The 23278-nt window shown below is 40.6% G+C and overlaps 1 protein-coding gene across 1 annotated transcript in view; it reads right to left on the bottom strand.

Annotated features, from left to right (window-relative positions):
* Positions 1-2059: 2059 nt before the first annotated feature.
* The window catches only part of SETD3 (SET domain containing 3, actin N3(tau)-histidine methyltransferase), a 75946-nt gene continuing 54727 nt past the window's right edge, over positions 2060-23278 (bottom strand). Inside the window, exons 7-13 of the mRNA XM_058567678.1 lie at positions 15553-15611; positions 14527-14641; positions 9573-9647; positions 8275-8441; positions 7307-7392; positions 4111-4271; positions 2060-3415 (exon numbers count right to left, since the gene is read on the bottom strand). Of these exons, the coding sequence (XP_058423661.1) occupies positions 2966-3415; positions 4111-4271; positions 7307-7392; positions 8275-8441; positions 9573-9647; positions 14527-14641; positions 15553-15611 (1113 nt within the window). The 3' untranslated portion in view covers positions 2060-2965. The remainder of the gene's footprint in view (positions 3416-4110; positions 4272-7306; positions 7393-8274; positions 8442-9572; positions 9648-14526; positions 14642-15552; positions 15612-23278) is intronic.

Here is a 23278-nt window from a genome sequence, read left to right on the forward strand (position 1 = left end):
TAACACTTTAAGATCCGGAATCTCTGAAACGCACCCTCCAAACCAACCACCACCAACCATGATTCCCTATTTTATAGGTACTTACTTTGGATTTTTTTTTTATTCTTTTACTCCAACATGTATATATTAACCACCCAAAAATAGAGGTGATGACTTACAGAAAATTAATTTTCTCATTTTTAAGTGAAGGCTTAATTTAGCACAACCCTGCATACTGGGAACCTGGGAATATTTTTAATATCTTATCCTTCTCTCTCAAAGAAAATTAAACACATCTTTTAGTGAGCTTATTCTAGAAACTATTGGGGAAAATCACCTATCAATTGCTAGTTTGCGTGGAAAAATGGGGTAGTTTTTCTAGGCTGGTGAAATCTAATTGCTAACTGTTTACACAAATCACACACAGAACCAACGAAACAGAAGCAGAAGCTGGCATGTCTCCAATGACTAGCCCAAACAGCTCTTATCCAAAAGCATTAAGAAGAAAGTAAACTTGAAAATGATTTAAGAGAAAGGTCTATGTTCATGACAGATGGCAATGAGGGTTCTTCAATGCCCATTTAATCACTTTCCTTACTTTTCAGATGCTTTAGTTGCGGCTCCAAGTGTCTGTGCAAGCGGCACTGGACCTGCCGAGCCGTAACAGGGCACGAGGGGAACGAATGTGTGCTGTGCCCTCGCCACCTCGAAGAGTCGTCCTAGGGCAACTCTCCCCAACTTAGGAAAGTAATGTTGTTCAACAGATACTCTGTCTTCTGACATCGAGAGACTTCTGTTCTTATGAGCGTCATTTTCATGTCGCAAACAGAGCAACTGTCCTCGACTGGGAGCATAACTTATACAATCACTTTTTGTTCCAGTAATCTTAACAAATAGACCCTGTTGACAGGGAATTAGTGGATATAACGGTCTCTGAATTTTTAAGCAAGGACTTTTGATAATTTAGTACCATTCCTTCACCCTACAAGTAAATGGAGAAACTGAGGCCGGAGTGTGGCGGTTACACGCCCGTTAGCGGTGCTGTGAGAACTAAGTCTGAATCCTGACTCCAGGCCATGGCTCCTTCAGCTCCATCTGAACTCCAGTCTTTTCCAGAGAATATTTTGAAAACCACCCATCTCATGACACTATTTTACATCTGAACTGAATATACTTTTTCAAAGGACGTATTTAATACAAGACTTGAGAACTTTTAATCCAGTGAGAAAATATATCTACAGACAAGTTAGTCATGCAAGTTCTAGGCCTGAGAGCTTCTATAGCAGAGCAGAAACTCCTTGAGTGAGACAGCACTTTTGCCCTTTGGAAATTACAGCCTCATTCATATTTTTGGTAAAGCATCTGAGGTACAAGGCTGATCAGAGAGCTGGCCGTCACAGGCGTCCTCTTAGTAATAAGTTCAGACTGTGTGCACACCAAAAAGGCAGGAAAGCCACCGGGGTCAAGGCAGGTAAACGTTGCCGACTTCATGTAAGGATGAGCCTGCCTCTAGCGTCTGCTGCAGCAGGTTACCGTGACCTGAGCTCTAGAAGGCAATGTATCCTCAGTAGAGAATTAGGCAATTTATCTGCAGAGCTGTGTCTTCTCCAAGGAGAAACATGGGAGTATCCTAAGATTACTGTATGCAGCAATGTTTACCAAAACAGTTGGGTGAATAATTTACGTAGCATTTTTCAAAATACTTGATGTGCTTAATAGTTAGGACATCAGAAACAATGTGGAAATTTGTAGTTAAGGAAGACTGGTAATTGGTAACCTGAAAACTGGTGGCTTTCTGGGGATGGATCCCACCCCCACCCCAGGACACCATGCCAAGCTTTTATTTCCCCTAAAACTTAAGCATCCCTCCTCCTGTGTTCCTGCTGCCCTCCCGGGGCACCCCCTTGCGGGCTGCAAAAGGGCTGATCGCAGCCTCTCACCCATCTCTGAATCCCCAGGGCAAGCACAGCACACGACACAGGTCAGGTTCAAAAACTGCACGGTGGGTAAGTAGGATGGTTTGCGTAAAAGCTCCATTCAAAGGGCCTGTCCCGCTCCGAAGAAAAGGAATAGACAAAAATATTAATCATGTGTTCCTTTTAATAAGGCTTTTTACTCAAAAGTGTAGCTTTGAAAATCTCGCTTGTTGTGAAAACCAGAAAAGTCAGGGAGCCACCTCGCTTGGCACACAACCACGGAGAGCTATGGGCCACTGTGTGTCTGCAAACTCCGTCACCAGCGCTGGATATCAAATGCACCACTTCAAAATCAGAGGCAACGTGTAAAATTAGGAGGATGAGGCATGTCCTACTTTGATTCAAGGAGAAAGGACAAGTTCTTAAGACAGTAAAACAAAACACGAAAAGTAAACAAATCTTTAGAAATCACTAGATATATGTGTCTGTGTATTTATATAATTAGGATTATCATCAACATTTAAAACTATTAAAAATAAGGTTGCCACCTTACCTTTTCTTTTGGTATTGGGGTGTTATTTTTTTTAGAGAAAAAAAAAGAAATTTTGCCCAGACTCTCAAGTTTCCTAACCTCAAGCCTGTTTTCCGCTGTGCAACTAACTGCCCCACCCAGTGCACCAGCACCAAGTCCTGTCGGCAGGAGGAAGAGCAGGCTTTAATTCTGGTTGTCAAGATGACAGGCCCACAAAAGCACAGCTGATCGAGGAACTGAATTCTTCCCCAGGAAGAAAATACATTTGCCCACAATGGGTCTGCAAAATCTTCCAAGGCACCTCTTCCCCCTTTGATGTCGTGGTTTGATAACTTGTTTTGCCTAGAAGCAAGATGGCAATCTTAATCAAAAAGGGAAGCTAGATTTTTTAAATAACTTAAAAAAATCATTTTTATATAAAGCAGCAAAAACATATCTTCCTCTCTGCAGAAAGAAAAATGTGAACAAGGAAACACAGCGACGTAAATAGGCCGTTCATAAACTTTTGCTAAACTGAATTCCCCAACAGAGCTCAGGGCTACTCTTTCACCTCATCAGTGCTGTCTGAAGAAGATTCTTTGGCGTCTTCAGTCGCTCTTTTACTTTCCTGTGGAGTTAAATTTTCCTTTTCTGACCTGGTCCCGTTGGGGAGAGAGTTCTCGCCATTCACGAGCCCGTTTTCCGCAGCCTTTGCCCTGCTGGCGGCCTCCGGCAGGGTCAGGGCCTCCTGCACGCCGGCCTCCACCTCCAGGTTCCTCAAGACCAGGGGGAGCCGCGAGTCCGCCACGCCACTCTCCCAGAGCCCGGGGTTGCTCTCCTCATACCTGGGGAGCGGAGCCTTCTCCTCCATTTGTTTGCGGTAGTATTCCCGGTTCCCCACGGCGCTCTTCACTGCTTTTTCCAAAATCTCTTTTTCACCCAAGCGCAACTTGATGGCCATTGTTGCACGAACAGAAAGGTCATGGTTTTTCAAGAAGGCCTTGTCTTCCTGGAAAATGAAAAGGAGCAAAATTAATTATAAAGAAGTCTAAATCAGCAAAACTACAGTGACAGAACACAGAGCAGTTGTTGCTGGGGATGGGGGTATGAGGGAAACTTTGGGGGTGACAGAAGGTTCTAGAACTTCACTGTGGAGGTGGCTGCATGACTATGTACTTAGATCGAAATAGAAGTGTGAATTTTATTGTATATACTTATACCTCAATAAAACTATCATAAAACAAAACAGAAGAGCCTACATCAAATGCTGCTCTAACAGAGCTGACAGGGAACTTCACTTATTTTTAATCCTTCTCTGTCTCCTGCTCTGATGGAACCCCAGGGGTTGGCACTTGGTTGAATGAATGAATGAAGAACTGAACAAGAAGTATTTGAAGTTAGTGACACAATGGTAAACTTTGAAACCACAAATGAAAACTTATGTTTGTTGTATCACATGAATTAGAAATTATAGAAAAGTATTAAATAAATAAAAATTTATCTTCTCAACAATGCCTCAGTATGATTCTTTGGTTAAGTACAAACATGTTAAACAGAAAAATATTAATAAGCTGAATGAAAAACGTCAAATACACAATGATTTTGCTAAAGAATTACAGTAATTTACATTTAGGAAGGAATCTCCTATTAAACATCTTTTAAAACATAACAAAGCTCAAATCCTCATTTAATCCGTCTAATTACCTCAATAGTTGTTTTATATGTTTTTAAAAGAAGCGAGGCTCGATCTTCAAGAAATGTCCAAAGTTTGACCTCATTGTCCCAGCTAACAGGATATTCAGAGTTACCCAAGGTGAAGATTCTATCGATAGCGTTATCTCCTAGCAAATGTTCCTTCAATTCTTCTACAAGAAATACAAACAGCCATCTGTTAGGGGGGAAAACAGCACTACTTCTCGTTTTTAACAAGCAGTCCACCTAACAAAATATATTCTCCAACAATGTCATTTTCCTGTGGTTAAAAGCTCTCCTTGTTCAATCAGCCAGCCATTCCTAGGCTCTCTAAGGCAGAGATAGAATGAAATTTCGGGAGAAAAAAGAGATGAGATCTTCTTGATTTGGAATCAAGACCAAGCTTGGCGTAGCACTCCATTTCTCACTGTTTTTATGAGGGACGCTGAGAGCCTTCAGACAGTCTCATAAGATACTTTTTAAAGACAATCTATAGTGACGTACTCCTTATTTTCACAACACCCTTCTTGTAAGCCATAAGCTCAGTCACACCAACTGGGTCAAAGAGACATTTAGCTCATCAATGTAAATATTAATAATGAAAACCAGCACAACAATCCAGTGATCCTTCTAAATTTAAGTCTGATTGGTGCTTATTCCAGTAGTGGACCTGACAAAGCTATTTATCTCATCTTATAAAGTAAGCCGCAAACTGAAAGAAACAAGAAAATGGACTGTAAAAATCTTAGTTAACGAAAAATGTGCCTATATCCCTCACTTGTCAAGGATTTAAATAGGAATTACAAATAAACACAAGTGAACATCTCAATTAAGTTCAAATATATTTAAGAAGAGGAAAGAATTCAGCAACTGCTCTGAGCATTTTATCTCCTGGCACATTATCTTCAAAAGACCAAAACACGCCGATCCTATTCATGCTCAAGAAATATACCCATGCTTCTTATGTAATTAGGAGACAGTATCTCTTTCAGAGCAAAATGCCCCACAGCTGTCACTATTTACAATTCAAATTGAAGAACTTCTGCTGCCAGCAAACCAAACTTTTATTAGTATTAGTTAGAGTAATTCCAAGAATACATCAATTGTCTTGACATGACAAATTGTCTTTCTATGACTAAAGAGAAACTAAAGAGAATCAGCGGACCTAAAATAATTCAAGTAGTTTTTTTTTTTAAGAAAATAGAAGTTAATCGAATGTTCAAAAAAGAAATTTATTAAATTGCATTTGTTAGCAAAAGATCATGATAAAATTCAGGATTTCTAGATTTTTGATTCTTCAGTTTATATTCTTTGTATAAAATAATGAAGATGGAAAAAAAATGCTTCCTTAGTGGTAGAAATCTCTTTGTAGAACCCCCGATACTGAGGTTCCTATTTTCATTTTCTTCCTCAACCCACCCAAGTCTTACCCATCAGTGCTGGAAAGTGGAGGGCCAGACGGAGAGGGTTCTCTCTCTGCTACTTTCTAGCAGTGAAACTGGACCCGTTTCACATTACTGGAGAAATAGAACCTACAGAAGGGGAATAAGACAGTGTCGCCACACGACCTGTCTGGAACACTCGGAGAAATGAGCCAAGGGCTTCGAGAGCAGGAGTCCTTCCGGGTCTTTCCTCTAGTGAAGGAACGACACCCTGCTGGATTCCCTGTGCTCTGGAGTGAGCAGAGCTGGGCTCGAGTCAGTCATCACTTGTGAACTCAGCGGGCAAGTTACTCATCCTCTTTGAACTAGAGTTTCTACATCAGTAAAGTGGGAATTGCTACCTCCCGCAAGGCTGATGAGGATTAACATCAAGTCTGCCCCACATTGAGAATCATGCCTGGCACATATGGGTGCTCACAGATTACAGGGATCATCATCACCATCATCTCTCTTAGTTATAAATTCCTTCTGGATATGAATTGTGACATTCGATTTTGTATCCCTATACTAGATGCAAGAAAAGCCCACAGTTAACCCTTAGCTCGTGTTCATTAAATTGAATTGATGAACCACTACCAAAGTACAAAATCACCAAAGGCTCTCACAGGAGTGACAGTGAGTCCACAGCAACATGGCTGCTTATCAGGGACAAGGACCATCTCGCACCTCCTCGGGCTTTGCAGCTGGTGTCTAAACTGCCCTCTGTGTCACGGGCCTACGTTCTTCCCCTTCCACCCTGATGCCGTGCCCTGGACCTGGGCAGAACTCCTCCTGGATCCAGACGTGCAGTCGGGGAGCTCAGCACAGCAGAGCCCAGCAGACTCCCCTCCAGGGGCCACGATTTACTGCTTTGGCCTAAACCACTCCTCCCTAGTGCTCAGGCAGCTTCCTTCAGAAGGAAACTTATTTGTCTGTTCAATTCAGCAGTTACTCACTCACTCACTCACTCCTGCCCAATCTGTTTTTCACAGGATTTGAGGTCGTTAACAACAACAGCAACACAGACACAATCAAAAATGAAACCTCAGGACCAGAGGATTTGCAGGAGTACATTTTCAGATGAAAAATGAAAATACAACCACAAGAGGTGAACTCTCAGTATAAGAAACTCCAAATCTTTTGTCTTAAGCAAACGTAAAGGTAGATGCTCAATACCTATATTTAACTCTTTCTGCGCCTGAAGCAAGAGGCTGTGGGCAAGAATATCTTGTGATTTAAACCGATTCTGTTTGCAGTGTTATTTACTCTAACAGGATACCTGGCACTGAAAGGCCTGCAGGCAATTTCACATACAGAATACAGAGGGGGTTAACAAATGAAGCCTGTGGCCCACATATGCCATTGCTGATCACATGACTTCAGTGTCAACCGATCCTTCACTTCTCTGGGTGAATTAAAGACATTAGTAGTACACTGTGAGTGAAATCAGGTTCTAACAGTCCTGGGTAATAAGCACATCAAAAACTCCCATCTAAAAAAGTAGAATTTTTATCTAGCTAGACAATCCAAGATGTTTTAAGTTTTCTTCCAATGCAGTGAAGAACTGTTTATTACACATGAATATTGGCAACACATAGATGATTTAATAAAATGTTTCCAGGGTAAAACAGATCAATTTCTTCCTTCTCCAATATTACCATCTTACCTCCTCCCAAAAAGTCTTTAGTTTTAAGCACTTTTTTCTTTAACCTGAATCCCTACGCCTTACAATTTCATGAATTTAAGGAAAAAAAAGTCAACATCTTTTTTTTCCTGAAGTGCTTTACCTTCAGTCATGCAGAATACTCGGAGAAAAGCCAGAAGCTGGGCAGAGATGGGTGGCTCCGTAAAATGCAGCGCAAACACACTGGAACTGACAAAAGCGGGAAACAAGATCAGTCACCCTGCTGTAGAGTTACCTACTTGTCCAAAGTGAAATCACTTAAATCTACAATCATGTGCGTCCTCAAGGAGCTGAGCTGGCAGGAGTCATTCCAACGCCTCATCTGAACTCTGAAGGCACAATTTTCAGTCCTTGCAAAATGCAGCAGGCATGGGCTGACCGAGGAGTATGGCACTAACCATCTCTTCAGCAATTCTTACAGTCTAATAGCCTTAATCTCAGGTTGCATACAACACGTTAAGAGAATTAAGCATACCCATGGTTCTTAAAAAATGCTAACAATAATTTATGTTGAGTTCACATTTTAATCATTAATCAAATATTGACAAGTTCAATAAAAAAAAAAGGTCTGGATAATCCATTTTCATTAAGAATGGTTCCTCCATTCCCTTGAGAACTAATAAATCATAATTCTTGTCTTATCATTTTTACCTCAAATGCAAGAAAATCTTAAAGAATTTAACCAAAAATTCTTGAAATCACTGAGGATCATGACTTCATTACAGAAACTAATGGTGGCAAAGAATTAAATGAAACAAATTGATCCAGGTCATTAACCTTTTCAAGGTAAATGACATTAACGATACTAAAGTATTTATTTAACTTGATGAGGATTTCAGGCCATATCCCCTAGAACTGACTGTGAATGCTCCCAACGACACAATTATGTTTATCTGAAAACTTTGGTAAATTACCATGCATTGCAATGGTTTAAATTTGCTGTGTAACAGGGATAAAGGGATTAAGACAAACTGCTGTAGAGAAGTTTTATTAACACACCAATTAAACACTATGCAACTGGAAATAGTTCAAGTACCACAGGAAAGAGCTGACCCATTTTTTTCTACGTACGTTGGGATGCCAGCGCGAGCCAAGACCTCGGCCTTCATCGCGTAGAGCCTGTCACTTTTACTCACTCCAAGCTTTATTTTCACTCTGTCGTGTGAATTATTGTCAAAGAAAAAACCACTGTGGATCACAAACTCTGCATTTGACCGAGTGCCATAAAAAATGTAAATCTGAGATGCAGTGAAGAAAAAATAAAGGAACATAAAAGAAACTTAACATCCGTTCTTAACACAGAGCAGGGCAAAGGATCACTTCTCATATATCTAATTCGACTTTACACTGACGAGATGGAACAGCTCTAAAGTGATCATAGACCTATTCTGTACATCATGTGGAGCAGGGCAAGGTTTCAGCAAGGTGTGCACTCTCCCCAACCTCCCAAACTGTCTGAGACGGGTGAGGATGAGCCTTGGCTTCTGCCACCCACGTAGGCCTCACTAGTACACAAAGGAGCCTGGGGTCACCAGGCCTCTCTCATAATCCTCTTGTCCTTCCGAGGGACAGCAAGACTATTACTTTACGACTGCACTTTAAAATTCACCACAGTCTTCCTTTCCTTTTAGTACAAGAGAGTCTCTTCTAGAAGAGTTTAAAGCAATGTCTGTCAGAAATCCATTTCTAGATCCTACGGCAATTCTGCACCTAGCAGGAGGGTTTATGAACTTTTATGCAGAAAGAGCAGATCTTTTTTCATTTTGGCTCAATTGGAACGTCAATGGTCTGCATCAGGTCTGTTTTTTGCATTATCTGTTTGGTGGTAAGACTGCTACGTAGAGCGCAGGTGTTCTTAGATGCATATTTTCAAACTTACTGAAAAGCTTAACCCTGCCCCCGCCCAAATTATTAGATAAAAATTCAGACTATTTTGAAAGTACAAGAGGACAGATCTTATGGTTCCTGATTCCCTTATGTTTGTGCCACTTAAACTAATTGCCTCTTCATAAAGAAGGTTCTAATCAACAGAAAAGGAAATGAAAACAATGCAGTTTATACAACTGAAAAATCTGTTCTACTGTCATAACACAAAGTTTATTTTCAGTTGACAGTGTTACAAAATTAGGTCAATTGTGCATATAACTGCATTTAAATCTTTCTCTTTTGTGGACCCAAAGGTCCAACTCAAAGCACAATATGTTCATTACAGCTTTAGGTCTCACGATGTGTCCCAAAACAATCCTAAATATAAGTTCCCAATTTTTCTGTCCAAGTTAAATACCATTTTAAAATTACCAACACAATACTAATTCAGTGCCCACTGGCTAGCCCACATTCTGTAGGAGACTCTAGGAAATGACACTCACCTGCTCTCCGGCCCGGAAGTCCTGCAGGGCCACACACTCGCAGCGGTCATCCTCCAGGTTGTAACCAGTGGTGATCTGGCCACGAGAAAGGAGGACACAGTTCTCTCACTCATGAGGGTCTTTTTGGCAATTAGAGGATAAAAGAGATCTAAAGGTATTTAAAAGGGTGCATTCTGCCTGCTTTATGAAACTGGGCAAAGAACTGCTTGGTTATTTTAATTAATTCTATTTACACCAGAAATTTATATGGAAGATTCATATCTGGAGTAAAGGACGTACTCTTAGGAAAATATATTGTATAGATTATCACTTGCTGGTCTCCACCACACATAATCATTTATTACAAGGCTGTTGCCTTTGAGCCCCCAGAGACGGAAGCAGGATCTCTGAGAACTCGAATCGACTTGCAAACACCGGCTTTATCTAGTGTTTTACCATGAAGAAAGTGAAGTGTGTTTTCCACTGGATAAAAAATTAGGGAAAAAGAAAAGCTCTGTTCCTGAATTATGTACATATTTTACTCTGAAATTAGAGAAGTTAAAACTTTCAGATAAGCAAAGGAAAAATAAATAACTTAGTTATATATTCTATTCACTTACTTTCTGCTGAGAGCTATACTGTGAGAATTTCTAAGCCCGTTACTAATAAATACAGAAAATCCACTAACTACACCGAGAACCCACATCTCCCCTGTAGGTGGGGGCTAGGCAATGGCATGGTGTTGCCACACAGATCACAAAGAAACTCTTCATGCCTCAACTGGTCAGCACTCTATCTTCTAAACATCTTTTGGGTCATTTCTTTCCCCGTCATTCCCCTACATGGCTGAGGTCCTTGTTCTTTGTTGCCTAGCTTATCGTTAGCAAGAACCTTCCAACTGGTCTGATTCCAGTACTGCCCCTCTTGCATCCCTAGTGACACTACAATGTCAATATCCTGTTTAAAACCTTTCAGTGGCACTCCACTCTGCCTTCAGAAAAAATCCAAATTTCAGACCAAGGTCAATTTACGAGGAAGCCCATGTCTCCCTTCGGCCTCAACAAACCACTCGCCTGCCACTCTGGGCCACTGTTCTGGCTCCCTTGTGCCTGGAACCACCTTCTGCTCCTGTTTTGCCTGAGCCTTGGCTTCTTTGGGGACACCTCGTCTCCCCCCACTCTCCTTCTGTACCCCCAAGCCCCTATGCTGACGTCCCCCTGACCCAACACCAGTGCCTGTGTACCTGCCCGTCAGTCAGACCAGGACCCCTCTTGTCACCTCTGCATCCTCAGTGCTTAGCACACTGTACCTAAGACCTGACGTTGCCTTTGAGAATATTCACTTGATGCATGACCCCCCCCAGGGAAAGAAGAGGTCCCCAAAGTATATTAATTGCTCCTTCTCAGAAGCCTGTCCCTCAGAGCAGCCCCTCAATCTCTCAGGTTACCTACTGACGCCCATTAATTACTGTTGACCTCCTCATTCTATCCTGGAGAATCAAAATTCAAGACAGCAGCAAGGGCTGCTTGCTAATAAAGGTATCAACAGCTTGGATCCACAAGATTACTTTTGAGTCTAAGGAATGGCATTTTGGGATGGAAGGCCATGTAACGCTAATCTTTAAACCCAATATCCCCAGAACCAATGGTTTATTAACCATGTATCTAGAAATCCTTCATACTTCTGATCTGCAACGACCATTGGGAAATATGAAGGCAATGAGAAATAAATGAAGCCAGGTACTCGGGCACATTTTCACTCACAGAACAGTTTAAACACTTGATTCAGATTAAAATCAGCTCCACGAAGTTCCCGCCCAACATCAAGTTCACCTTTCTGACCCCCAACCATGACCTTGATAATGAAGTGTGGAATAGGAATGGCCTGTGAGCTCCCCGCCTGGGAAGGCTGGCAGTCCGGAGTACGCTTACACAGGGACCGGATGGGAGCACAAGCGGGAGGACGGAGAATGGGGGAAGCCGCCAACGTACAAAAATAAATAGGGAGAAATACAGGATCTAGACGATGGAGGGAAACGCACGAGGACAGGAAGGAGCTGACAGGAGGGGAGATGCAGTGATTTTATACAGGGTGCTCAGGGGGCCTGGCCTGAGGAGGGCTGTGACAGTCCTGCAGACAGCTGAGGGACAAGGGCTGCAGGCAGAGGAACAGCAAGAGCAAAGGCCCTGAGGGGGGCAAGCCCTAGTGTCTGAGAACAGCAGGCACCAGACCCATGTGTGCAGGGGTGTAGGGGGGACAGGTTGAGCAGGGGCCTTGTCTGCTACTGTAAAAACCTGTGCTTTCACTGTGAGACCAGAAGCCTCACCTAAGCCTACATGTTTTAGATTTTTCAGTACTCAAACAGAAAGACCTTGAAAAAGAGCCTCCCTCAATTCTGCTTGAATTTCCCAATGCCCTTTCATCCTGATTGACAGAGGCACATATTCAAATACAAAGGCTGATTATTCCAACACACTTTACCATCGGAACTAATACAGTGGCCTATAAACCACCTAGAGGTGTCCTTCTCTGTATGAACTGAACAACCTCAAGAAAGGAGACCTGCTCCTTAATGTTAATTTTGAACAAGTCATGCAGAATCTCAAGATATATTATTTCTTACAGCTCAGTACTATGCCTTATAAACTTGTCTAAATTTGTTTCTCCGAGTGGCACTGGCTGGGAAATTAGTTCACATTCGCCAGCATCTCTGGCCTAGGCTATCATTTATTTTCTTCTGCTTTTCCTTGCTGCTACTGGTTTGGAATTACTGTCACAGACTTGATTCTTCCATTTCTACTCCCATAACCAGGTTTTTGGGACACTGTTAGAAGCACGCAGCGTTGCTGGGTTACAAATTTCTGTCTACTCCCTCAGTGATAGTCAGAATAGACAGACAGCGATTGTCAGAATAGACACACACACAAAAGAAAATCTACTGTCTCAAAGCCGAGCCCTAATTTAAACTATCTTATTTTAAAAAAGAGATTAAATGTTAATACATATAATATACAACTTCACAGTGTTAAAACAGAGTCTTAAGTTCTGCCAGACGAAATTTCCCATAAAGTCTTATAATGATAATGGGAAACAGTCCACCAAAGGTGTAGGGTTCAGTATGCAGGGAAAATAACCACTATAAGAAAAAGCACTAACGTCCAGTATAGACCTTCTAAAGGTTACAATGTTTTTGCCAGGACTGTGGTAGGTTAAAGACTTCATGAATAGTATTAGAGAAGCTACAGAATTAGTAGCTGTCATCAATTCATTATTTTTATTTTGAGATAAACTTCTTTTTTTACTTTTAGGGGGAGAAAAGTGAATAGTTTAATCCCATTTACATGAAAGCAACACAAAAACCAGTGTATATTTGAGACGGTGAGGGTGCACAGCAAAAGGATGGGAGAGATTAGCACCAAGCCAGTAACCAGTTAGCTGGGAGGCACCGAGTGGACGGACCATGGGGCTGCTGGGGCCAGAACCCGTGGGGAGGGGAACCTCCACATGTTACTACATAGGCTTCCGTGTTGTTTAACTGGTTCTTTGTTTATGATAAAGTATGTGCTGTTTAAATTTTAGAAATAAAAAAAATAAACCCTAATTATCAATCAAGTTTGGGAAGTAATGAGCTTCTCAAAAAAGAAAAATACTACAGTCAAATATTAAAAGCTACTTGAAAAATTTTAAAACTTCAATCTTATGATCAGTTTAAAATAGCTCTAAAGGAAAAAAATCAAGAACAAAGACTATAAAAGTTTATTCATTAATGAAAGTAAATGATAAAACACGTTACTATTTCTTAAAGTGGCTAACTAGATTAAGCATATCTAAATTAAGGAAAAATATCATTATAAAAGTAAAACTATTCCTTCTCTACCATGTAAGAGTACTTGCTGCTAGACCTTCCCAATTAGCACCAGGGTATTCTATCTTAAGTGTCTGGCACACAGTACATGTGTTCTGGCCATTTTGTGGAATTAGATGTGAAATACTCATTTACAGCATTTTTCCAGTCTATTTATAATACTGCTAATAATAACAAAGAAAGCTGACACTGAGAAAAGATGAACAAAAACCAACCAAACCGGTATACTAGCATAATGTTCAAAAATCCAAAATATTTTGAAGTCGGTCATATTTCTATTTACTAATATCAGGGAGTCTTTCCCAGACAACCGTCTCAGCACAGAGAGCCCGTCAACCACAGCACAGAGAGCCCGTCAACCACCGCTGTTGCCTGGAATCCAAAGAATGCTGGGGAACAGGGAGCAGGCTTCCTCCTCTTACACGTCGTCGTAATTAACAGTCGTCATAAAACGCCCCTATTTTCTAAATGTCTCCCACCAGTGCTTCCCGTGTCTGGCGACACCGAGCATCCTGTACCCAAGGCCAAGAGCACAACGCCAGGGCACCCTCCTCCCGCCCAGCACCAGCGAGAGCAGGGACGCCACAGAACAAAAGCAGGTTAACACACGGGGTGTGTCAGCACAGCGGGGGAAGGCAGAGGGACAGGTAAGAATCAGAGGAACGAACCTAAGTGGAAACATAGTCAGCAAAGAAAGAAAACAAGGAACATAAAATGAAAAACGAGAAAGAAAGGTTTCTTCAATAAGTCGGTATTTTAAAAAGAATAAGAAGAAAGAAACTTTGATTTAGTTTGTGGTTCAATATGATAAGAAAATGAAGGTTTAGGCTGGAATTATGGCTTAGCAAATAAATGCAGTTCACTGTGGTTTTTGAAAGTGATACATAAGTAAGATTCAGGTTCTTGTTTTTTCAGGATTAAGTAAACATAGTGAGGAAAAAATACCCGCTTCTCTTTGTGGGAGGCAGGAGGGGTGGCTCGGTTCAGTTTTGTTTGTTCCCTTTGGAGGGAGGTGATAAGGGGGGAAAGTGGTCTGGAGGTCGAATGTCCACTTTAAAGCCTGACCACCACAGCCTTCCCTGATTAAACACAACACAGAGGTGTCATTACCAGGCCGGTGGTGTGATTGCACATGTCCCACAAAGGAATCAGCGCCAAGGTCACCCGGGAACCGTCCTCCGTGGGAATCTGGTTTTGTCGAGTCATGACAGAAGAGACTGCCCACCTGTAACAATGAGAAAAGTGAATTATGGTCGGAACACTTAAAAGCCCCTCACAGTTACAACTCAACCAGAAATTGAGGTTTGTCTGAGTTCTCGAGAATTTTCAAAATCTTTTCCTAAGTACCAAAGGGGATAGTTGGCCTTCTTCACCATCATTTAAAATTAAATCTAGGGTTAAGGGGAGGAAGGGGGAAATGGAAGGAAAAGGGAGCCAGAAGAAATCAAGGAGTGACTGATTAAGGGAGGATGTTCCCAGGAAGAAGGAGGGTCTGCAAGGTGGGCTGTGGACGGCGGTCTCCAGGGTGTCACTGCTGCCCAGACCCCAGCCCCAAGCCAACCCCACCCTCTTCTACCCACATGCTGACTCTGTACCTATTTTAAGCCTCAATGAAAAGCAAACAATATAACTCCTTTCTGATCAGAAATCCTCTAAGAACTCTACAAATGTGGATGGCTATTTTTTATAACATTGTGCAGTAAATTAAATCTTTTTGTTCAAAAAAAAAGTCCCCACTTTACACTAAAATCGTCTATTTAAAAAGAAAAAAAATCATCATGACCGCCCCACACTAACGTTAATCTCAAGTATCACTTGGCTACCTCTCAACTAATCCCGGACCGCCACAGGTTAACGGTAATTTCCACGTGGCTATTAAAATGCTGACACTTATCCCTGCTGTCCATGATGACTTCTTGAAAGACCAGCTCTGTTTGGGGGCTTTAAATGGTCACACAGGTCACTTCTTACGGAAGCATTTCTCACTTCCAAGATCCCAAATTCACTTAGAAACCACTCCCAACACATTCCCCCCACACACACACGCCCCCCCACAACACACACACACACATGCATCACACAAATCCCGTACACCGCCCCCCCCCAATACACAGGCACACATACCCCCCCACCAACCTGTAGTCCTCATAAGTGAAAGAATCCTTCAAGGGCAGTTTGTTGGCATGAGGATGGGTCTGGGAATTAGAAGTTTTAGAAAGCAGAGGTGAGAAGAGAAAAAGGGAAAACAGAAATCAGTCAGCAGAATTCCATTATTTAGCTGCTAACAGATCCTAACAAGAGCCAAATGAAGCAGGAGGCGTCCAGCCGCGCTACTGAGGGATCATCGTGCTATTATGCTCTCATACATCACTGTCAACTTAATTTGTTGTGCCCAGCAGCCGCCATAAATCTGCTTCTTCATATTTCGATACCAAAACCCACAGACACCACACAAAAATAAAATTTAAGGTGGACTGACTTTACAAAAGGTAGGCTCACTCACACACCGAGTATTTGATCCAAACAGAAACCTGGAGCCTCCCAAGTTAGGTGTCCGTCTGGCCTTCCTTTATGTCTTTTGTCATAACGTGTTGCACAACCCTTGTGAATAGATTTCAAATCTCCTCATATCAATAAAAGGAACAATTAAAGGCACTCTAATAAATTGAAAGTTCTTTCATTTATCTCTGACTTAAATTGTCTGGATGGGAATCAACTTGTTACATACAAATCAATTACACACACAGTAAATGCAGCTCACGCACAGAAAATCAAGAAAAATACAGTTTTGTGAAATCACAAAATAAATTTTACAAACAAATAAGATAATGATAAAATAGAGATCGGGACATTTATATCTGACTACTGTTTTTTCTGGACAAAAGAACATTTGGTAAAAATATCCAAAACTTCCCACTTACGAGAAAATTTTATACATTTCATATCCTCTCTTCACAACACCCGCCCCACCTTAGACCTTCCAGGTCCTTAAAAACTTCGTTTCAATTAAGAAAGTAAAAGCTGTAATGGTATAATTTTAATCTTGAGTTTCAATTACAGTCTGATGGACAGACTGCAGTAAGTGATCAAACGAACAAATGGTGACTTCCGAGAGAGAGATGAAATTCTGCAGGACCATCTTTGCACCACTGTTAATGCATGGAGCTCCATGTAGTATGCAGGTTTTACCCTTGACGCATTAGCATCACAAGTGCAAGGTAATTTATCATCGCTCACTGTAATGTACTCGCTGGCACCGTGTGCAGGACAGTAGGGGAGGAGGTAAAAGTGGCTCAAACCGTAAATCAATTAGAAAACAAAAGCTGGTGCTCCATGCGCAATTTTAGGCAAATTATGTATTACAAAAGGCTGCCAATTGGGTGTGGGCTCCCAGGTGCCTACTTCTCCCCTCTAATCCTTAGCCTGGTTTTAACCCTTTGGAAGAAAAGTCAACATACAAAAACATATGCACGTAATTTTTAAATGTTGTGATAATAAAAATGAAATTAAAGAAGATATATTTTAAGTCAATATATAACATAACATAATGCCCAGGGGCATTTTCTAGCTGCTACAGGAAGATAAGGAAATCCTACCTCTGGGGTTAAAAAAACAAAACAAAGCAGTATCATTGTCAACCATAGGGAAGATGGGAGAGGCAGCTTCTTACTGCCTCTTCTTTGTAACAAATGAAATGCAAGACTATGTTGTAAGAGTCTTAAAGACGCTTTCCATTTAATTATGAAACAACTACAACAGTGTTCAGGTTTTTTCTCATAAAGGTACAAATTCAGCAGATAAGAAATGTCCCTCCACCCAAAACTAATTTGATGATAAGAAGTACCACAGAAAAATGTCAGAACTTCAAAGAAGGAATTCTGTTGCTAAAATTTCCTTTCACTTATAATAAAATGAAATTTCACATTATCTGATCTACTGGGAATGTTGCATATCCCATCTCTTTTCAAACTCTAGGAGGTGGGACAGCATGGTTGTTTTTATTTTAAAATATTTTAATTCATTTAAACTGTGGAATGCATTATGGTATTTTGAAAGCTGGTAAATTCCAATGCTAAATCCCCTAAGTATTAAAAATTTGACCCTCCCCCCCAAAAAAGTCTGACTCATTCAATAGAAGAAAAGATGACAATTTTCAAAATTGGAATGCTGAATGTCAAAATGACTTGAGGAAGAATCTTTCAACACTCAAAGACCTTTAAATAGACTCTGTGAAAACTATTCGGAGGAGGGCGACCTCCTCAAAGACCAAAAAGGAAAATTAATTCTCCAAACTGTTTCCCTTCCTACTATTTATATATATTTCTTACTGAAGATATAAGTTCACGCTCACAGTCCTGATGAAGTCGTAAAGAAAACTCAAGAAAAAAAATGTGCAAATGCTTTCTTCAGATTAATTTTGAAGATTATTTTGGCTGTAGAGTTATGTAATATTTGCAGAATCTGTTAGAAATAGTTGTTCTTATCTGCTTAAAAAAATAGGGTGTGCCTACCCGTACGTAATTCTGGTATAAAAAGCTATTCTGCGACAGACACATGCACTTAACAGTTACACTGAAGAAAAATGTGACACTATGGAGGAAGGCAAATAATTTCCATTTCAACAGGGCTGTCACTACTGTGACACTAACGCCACCTACTGGCGTCATGGTAGAATAGGCTACAGTCAGGGAGTTTTGTTTTTTTTTTGAGGAAGATCAGCCCTGAGCTAACATCCATGCCAATCCTCCTCTTTTTTTGCTGAGGAAGACTGGCCCTGAGCTAACATCTATTGCCAATCCTCCTCCTTTTATTTCCCCCTTTTCTCCCCAAAGCCCCAATAGAGAGTTGTATGCCATAGCTGCACATCCCTCTAGCTGCCATATGTGGGACGCCGCCACGGGACAAGCGGTGCGTTGGTGCACACCCGGGATCCAAACATGGGCCGCCAGTAGCGGAGCGCGCACACTTAACTGCTGAGCCACGGGGCAGGCCCCCAGGGAGTTCTTGAATTATTTCCCAGGGCAAGGCCTTCACAGCAACTTGTTGTAAACCAAAACTGGGTTTATCTAAAGGGGCTACTGTTTCAGCATTACTTAAGCAAAATCTGGTTTCTAAAACAATCTATCCTACCTCTTAAAATTATTATATAATAGTTTTACAAGGATCTTGAGACATTCAAATATTGAAAATAATTTGCATGCAAAGAACATTTAATTTTAAAAATAAATATTTTCACATATCCTGAAAAAATGAACAAGAATTAAAAAATGTCTATTCCAAACACTATTTAAACTCTGGACAGGATGATTTTTTTTTAAACACTAAGCCTTTTCTCTGATGAAGACCAAGTTAAGGTTTAAAAACACATTTTCCAAAAATTATAATTTTAATCTGAAGTAACTTGAACGTTCCTAAACTGTTCTTAGATGAATGTCATTAAGCTCATACTTTATAAGGAGGATAAATGAACATTCCTCGCTTCACAGAGAAAATCCTCTAAGGGTTTAGTTTATGACGACACGCCTTCTCCAATAGAAGACATCCTAACCTGTACTTTAAAAACAAAAATGTAAATTAAAGCAGGAAACTTACTCACTGTGGCCAATTAGTTTTATCTGTGATAGCTGTTTCCAAGTCGTGGATACATAAGGGACGGGCGAGGGTCTGTCTGGCAGTGTCAGAAAGAGGACAGTGCCAGGGTCTCTGGGCACCGGGGCCCAACAGGAGTGCCATGGGGCTGCCCAAGCATCGCCCCCCATAAAAACAGGGTTAGAAACCAGCCACAGATTTTCCTCGGGCTTTTTAAGTGACTGATATTTTCCCTTTCTTGAGCATTATAATATTCGAAGTTGGAGAAATGAACAGTTGCTGTAGCTCACAGTCAGCGGGAAGCCCTGAAGAGCTTACTTATAAGAGGATGCCTGTCCCCTTCCGCCACGCCAGGCCAGCCAGGGAGGCATCCTTCCACTCCTTTCCACCAAAGGGAGGCCTTCCAGGGGAGACACAGTAATATGGTACCGAGTACAAAATAATCGCTATGTTTAGGAAAGATTAATATCTAAAATCGTTTGTTTGGCTTCAATAAAAAGAAGTAATATTGCTAAATATGTAAGGATGACATTTTGAAGAATTTACCATATTGCATGGGTCTGGAAGCTATGCTTAAGGAAATTAAAAACCACTACAGTCAGCATATTTGATCCTTATTAAAGTTCTGTCTTGAACTATCAACTCACATAAAACAAAAATAAACCAAGAAGAAATTTAAATAAAACCTATGGATTACAAGAGTTTGAAGATGAAAAAATGAACAATATTCTGGCTTTAAAAAATTGATTTAGCATACAGCTTCTCTTTATAGTCCCTTGATAAAAATGAAATCTCCCTAACAAACACTTAATAAAACCTGTCAATATCTCTGGAAAGAAAAATGACACAAGTGCATTAAGTATTAAATACCCTTGGAAAAAGTCACATATTCCATGAATTTTTGATGCACTATCTTGACATTAATGTAAAACCTTGATATTTATAATTGACAGATATTTAATAAAGTATAAAAGAAGGTGGGTGCTGCGCGGCATGCAAATTTTCCAGGTTGATCAGAAATGAGAGATACAGACATGTACTTAAACTAAATAAACAGTTAATATGTGTTACACGAATCAGCTGCAGGCCTATTTTAAGCTGATACAACAAACCTCTGTGGAGAACCGAAATAAGCAGAATTTGTTATTATGTGAATTCCTATTTCAGAAACATCTAGTATGTGAAACAGCTCTGAAACATTAACAGCTCTGCACAGGAACAAATACATTTGAGTTAAAGTTTTTTGTTTTGTTTTGTTTTTAACGTTTAACAATAAGCATTTTTAAAATAAAATAAAGATAAGCACTTCTATAAATATATGGAGAGGTTATTTCCTAAAACAATTCTCAGAAGAAACACATTTAACCTAAAGAAAGATTCAATCCCTCTAAGGAAAAAAAAAGATTACAACACATAAACGCCTCCAAGATACAAACACTTCTCAAAATCAGATCTTTACTTTTCTAAAGAATACTCATCTCTACCTAGACCAATTTTTACAAGGAAATCAAGTTGAATACATTTAATAATCACCTTCAATAAAGCATTAAACATACTAAAAGGAAAGTGGTTCAGTTCATAAAAATGACCCCTAAATACTATATTTTAAAGAATTTATAGCCTGCTATAACATATAATCAATTGTTAATTTGAAATATATATATGTAGTTCAGTGACATTAATGGCTCTATAGTATCAGGAATGACAAAATATAACTTAGAAGTTGTATCTAGTTTGTTCTGATAAAAAACCATAATAGCATGCAATTAGAGTTTTCTAACATATGTCTAAGATTGTATTTGGCTTTACTTTGTAAGCATATATTAACAGGGACAGTAGGGTAAACTAGCCGTAGAGAGACACGCCTAACTCTAGGGATGGTTCCATTTCTCTCATTTCCACAAGGTTAAAATCAGTTACAGAACCTGAGATTTGACTTTTTGGGGGCGGATGTAATCATAAGTTTTGGAAATGTGACCCCATCTCACATAGCCGAGAGATCTTGGGTGCTTTCAATGCCACCTGAGAAATTCCTCTGCAGGGCAGCCCTGTGGCATCCTGCTTAAGCTCACTGTGGATGCTATGTCTCAGCAAATGTTAGGTTCTTTGCAAACTGGGGAGAAAAGAGGCATCCTGAAGGCCTGGATGGTACCAATCATAGAGGGAAGGGGCCAGAGGGAGAGAAGAGGGTTCCCCTGAAGGAAGCTGAGTGAAGGAGAAGTGGAAGAAGGGAAACAAGAAGAAGAAAGCAGAGCACTGAGGGGACAGCAACAGACGGCAGATGGAGGAAACACAGGAAGGTAGAAAGAAAGAGCAGAACGGGGAGGAGGGGTGGGCAGAAGGAAAATTCATACTAAAAACACTGAGGTTCCCCCTCTCTCCAAACGAGGCTAATTAGAAGCAGCATATAAGGCAACACATTTCTAGTAGCTCAATCAACCCTTCTGCTTGTATTTCATTTCCTAAGTGGCTATACCACAGTTCAACAGAATGACAAATTGCAAAATATCTATTGAATCTAGAATTTAGTTTTGATGACCATAAATCAGAATCAAAGCATGGTTCATGTATTTGGCTCTTGAGGAAAAAAATCAATTTTTAAGACTTTTATTTTTAAACATACATTACATCCAACTCCTCAGGGAATTTTTCATCATAAAGTTCATTGAATTCACTCAATACCATCAAATAAATACATCAATACACATTAAATTTAAATTGCTTGCTTTTCACTTATATATATTTAATTTTTCTATAACAAATGCGTATTACCTTATAATAAAAATTTTTAATGAAATTTTTAAAAGAAAATGAGATGAATGGAGAAATATCAACACTGTTCAATAAATTTATGAAATTACTTTAAGATGGAAGAATTGGTTTTCTCCATGGAAGACAATGAAATCTATAACCTACATCCAGTTCAAATTAAATTGAAATTTGTTAAAACACTGCAAAAGATATGCTTGTTTAAAAACTTCATTGGTTACCATTTGTATACTCTGAAGATGGACAATCAACTAGCAACCAAATTTAGTCATAATCAATCAACATTTTTGATTGTCAATCATTTATTCACTCAACAAATATTTACTTACTCAGAAAAAAACTGAAAATGGGTTAGGACTAGATATTTTATTTACTGACTGCTTCTGAAGTGGAAGGCACTCTGCTAGGCGCCATGTGGAAGGTGGACGTAAAGACACGTTAACATCCTCAGGGGGGTTCTGCCAAGCAGCAGTCAGATAAGTGACTTAAAAAAACAGATGATGCCAGAGTGTCCCCCTTCCCCAACCATCCAGGTTTCTGTGCTGTGTCCTCCCAGCCTGGTGCCCTTCTTTCCCAGGCTGACCTCAGCTTGCCACCGTGCGTGCGTGCGCGCGCGCGCATTGATTTTTTTTTGGCCACAGGAGGTAAACTCAGTGAGGCAGGGACCACGTCTTTTTTGACCCACAGGGAATCTCAATGCCTCACATGGTGCCTCACTCAAAGAGATCCTCTTCTTCCAAGTGAGAAGGAGACACGTCTCCCGCCCTTTTCCCTGGACAGTCAAGGAGCGCTGCGACCTAGTGGACACAGGAGATTTCCTCTCTGTGGATCCACTAATGGCCTAAACCATTGACAAGTGAGAATATAGGAGGTGACAACTTCCCAAACCACCATGACTCTAGAAGGCGACAGAAGTAGGACCAGGGTAACCAAGTAATCTGGTTGTGATCAGATTATAACCCAGGGTAATCTGTTTCCGCGTCCCTCTTCAAGAGCTCTGGCCAGGGTGGGAACCCCTGCTGCGCAGAGGCACTTCCCACGGGCTTCCAGAGAAACAGCTTTGGGTTCCCTTTTCTTCTATCTTCCATCTCTTACGAACAGAACATTTTTCCACCATCTAGGGATCAGAGAATCTTCTCTCTCTCTTCCCCTCCCCCCCAATCTACCTTTAAAATACATTTCTTTGAGAAACCTCTACTCTATTTTAAGAATCCAATGAGGAGCAACATGGACCAGGCCAAACAGCCCTCTGTACCCAATGATCACCATTTCCCTCCACCACACCCCGGCTCACCCCGGCAGAGTGTGCACCTTTGAGTGGTGTCATCTCAGATCACCCAACCCCGTGTCTCCCTTTCCTCATCTGAAAAGGGAGTCAGACAAGCAATTTCTATCTTCTTTTAAACTCTTAAATCCTTTGTTTCTTTGCCTTTTGACACTCTCCCGCCCAAAAAAGCTCAATCTGCTGATTAATTTAAGGACTCTAAGCCATGATCAAACCTCT

Source organism: Diceros bicornis, chromosome 24 (assembly GCF_020826845.1).
Source record: "Diceros bicornis minor isolate mBicDic1 chromosome 24, mDicBic1.mat.cur, whole genome shotgun sequence".
Classification (NCBI taxonomy): Eukaryota; Metazoa; Chordata; class Mammalia; order Perissodactyla; family Rhinocerotidae; genus Diceros; species Diceros bicornis.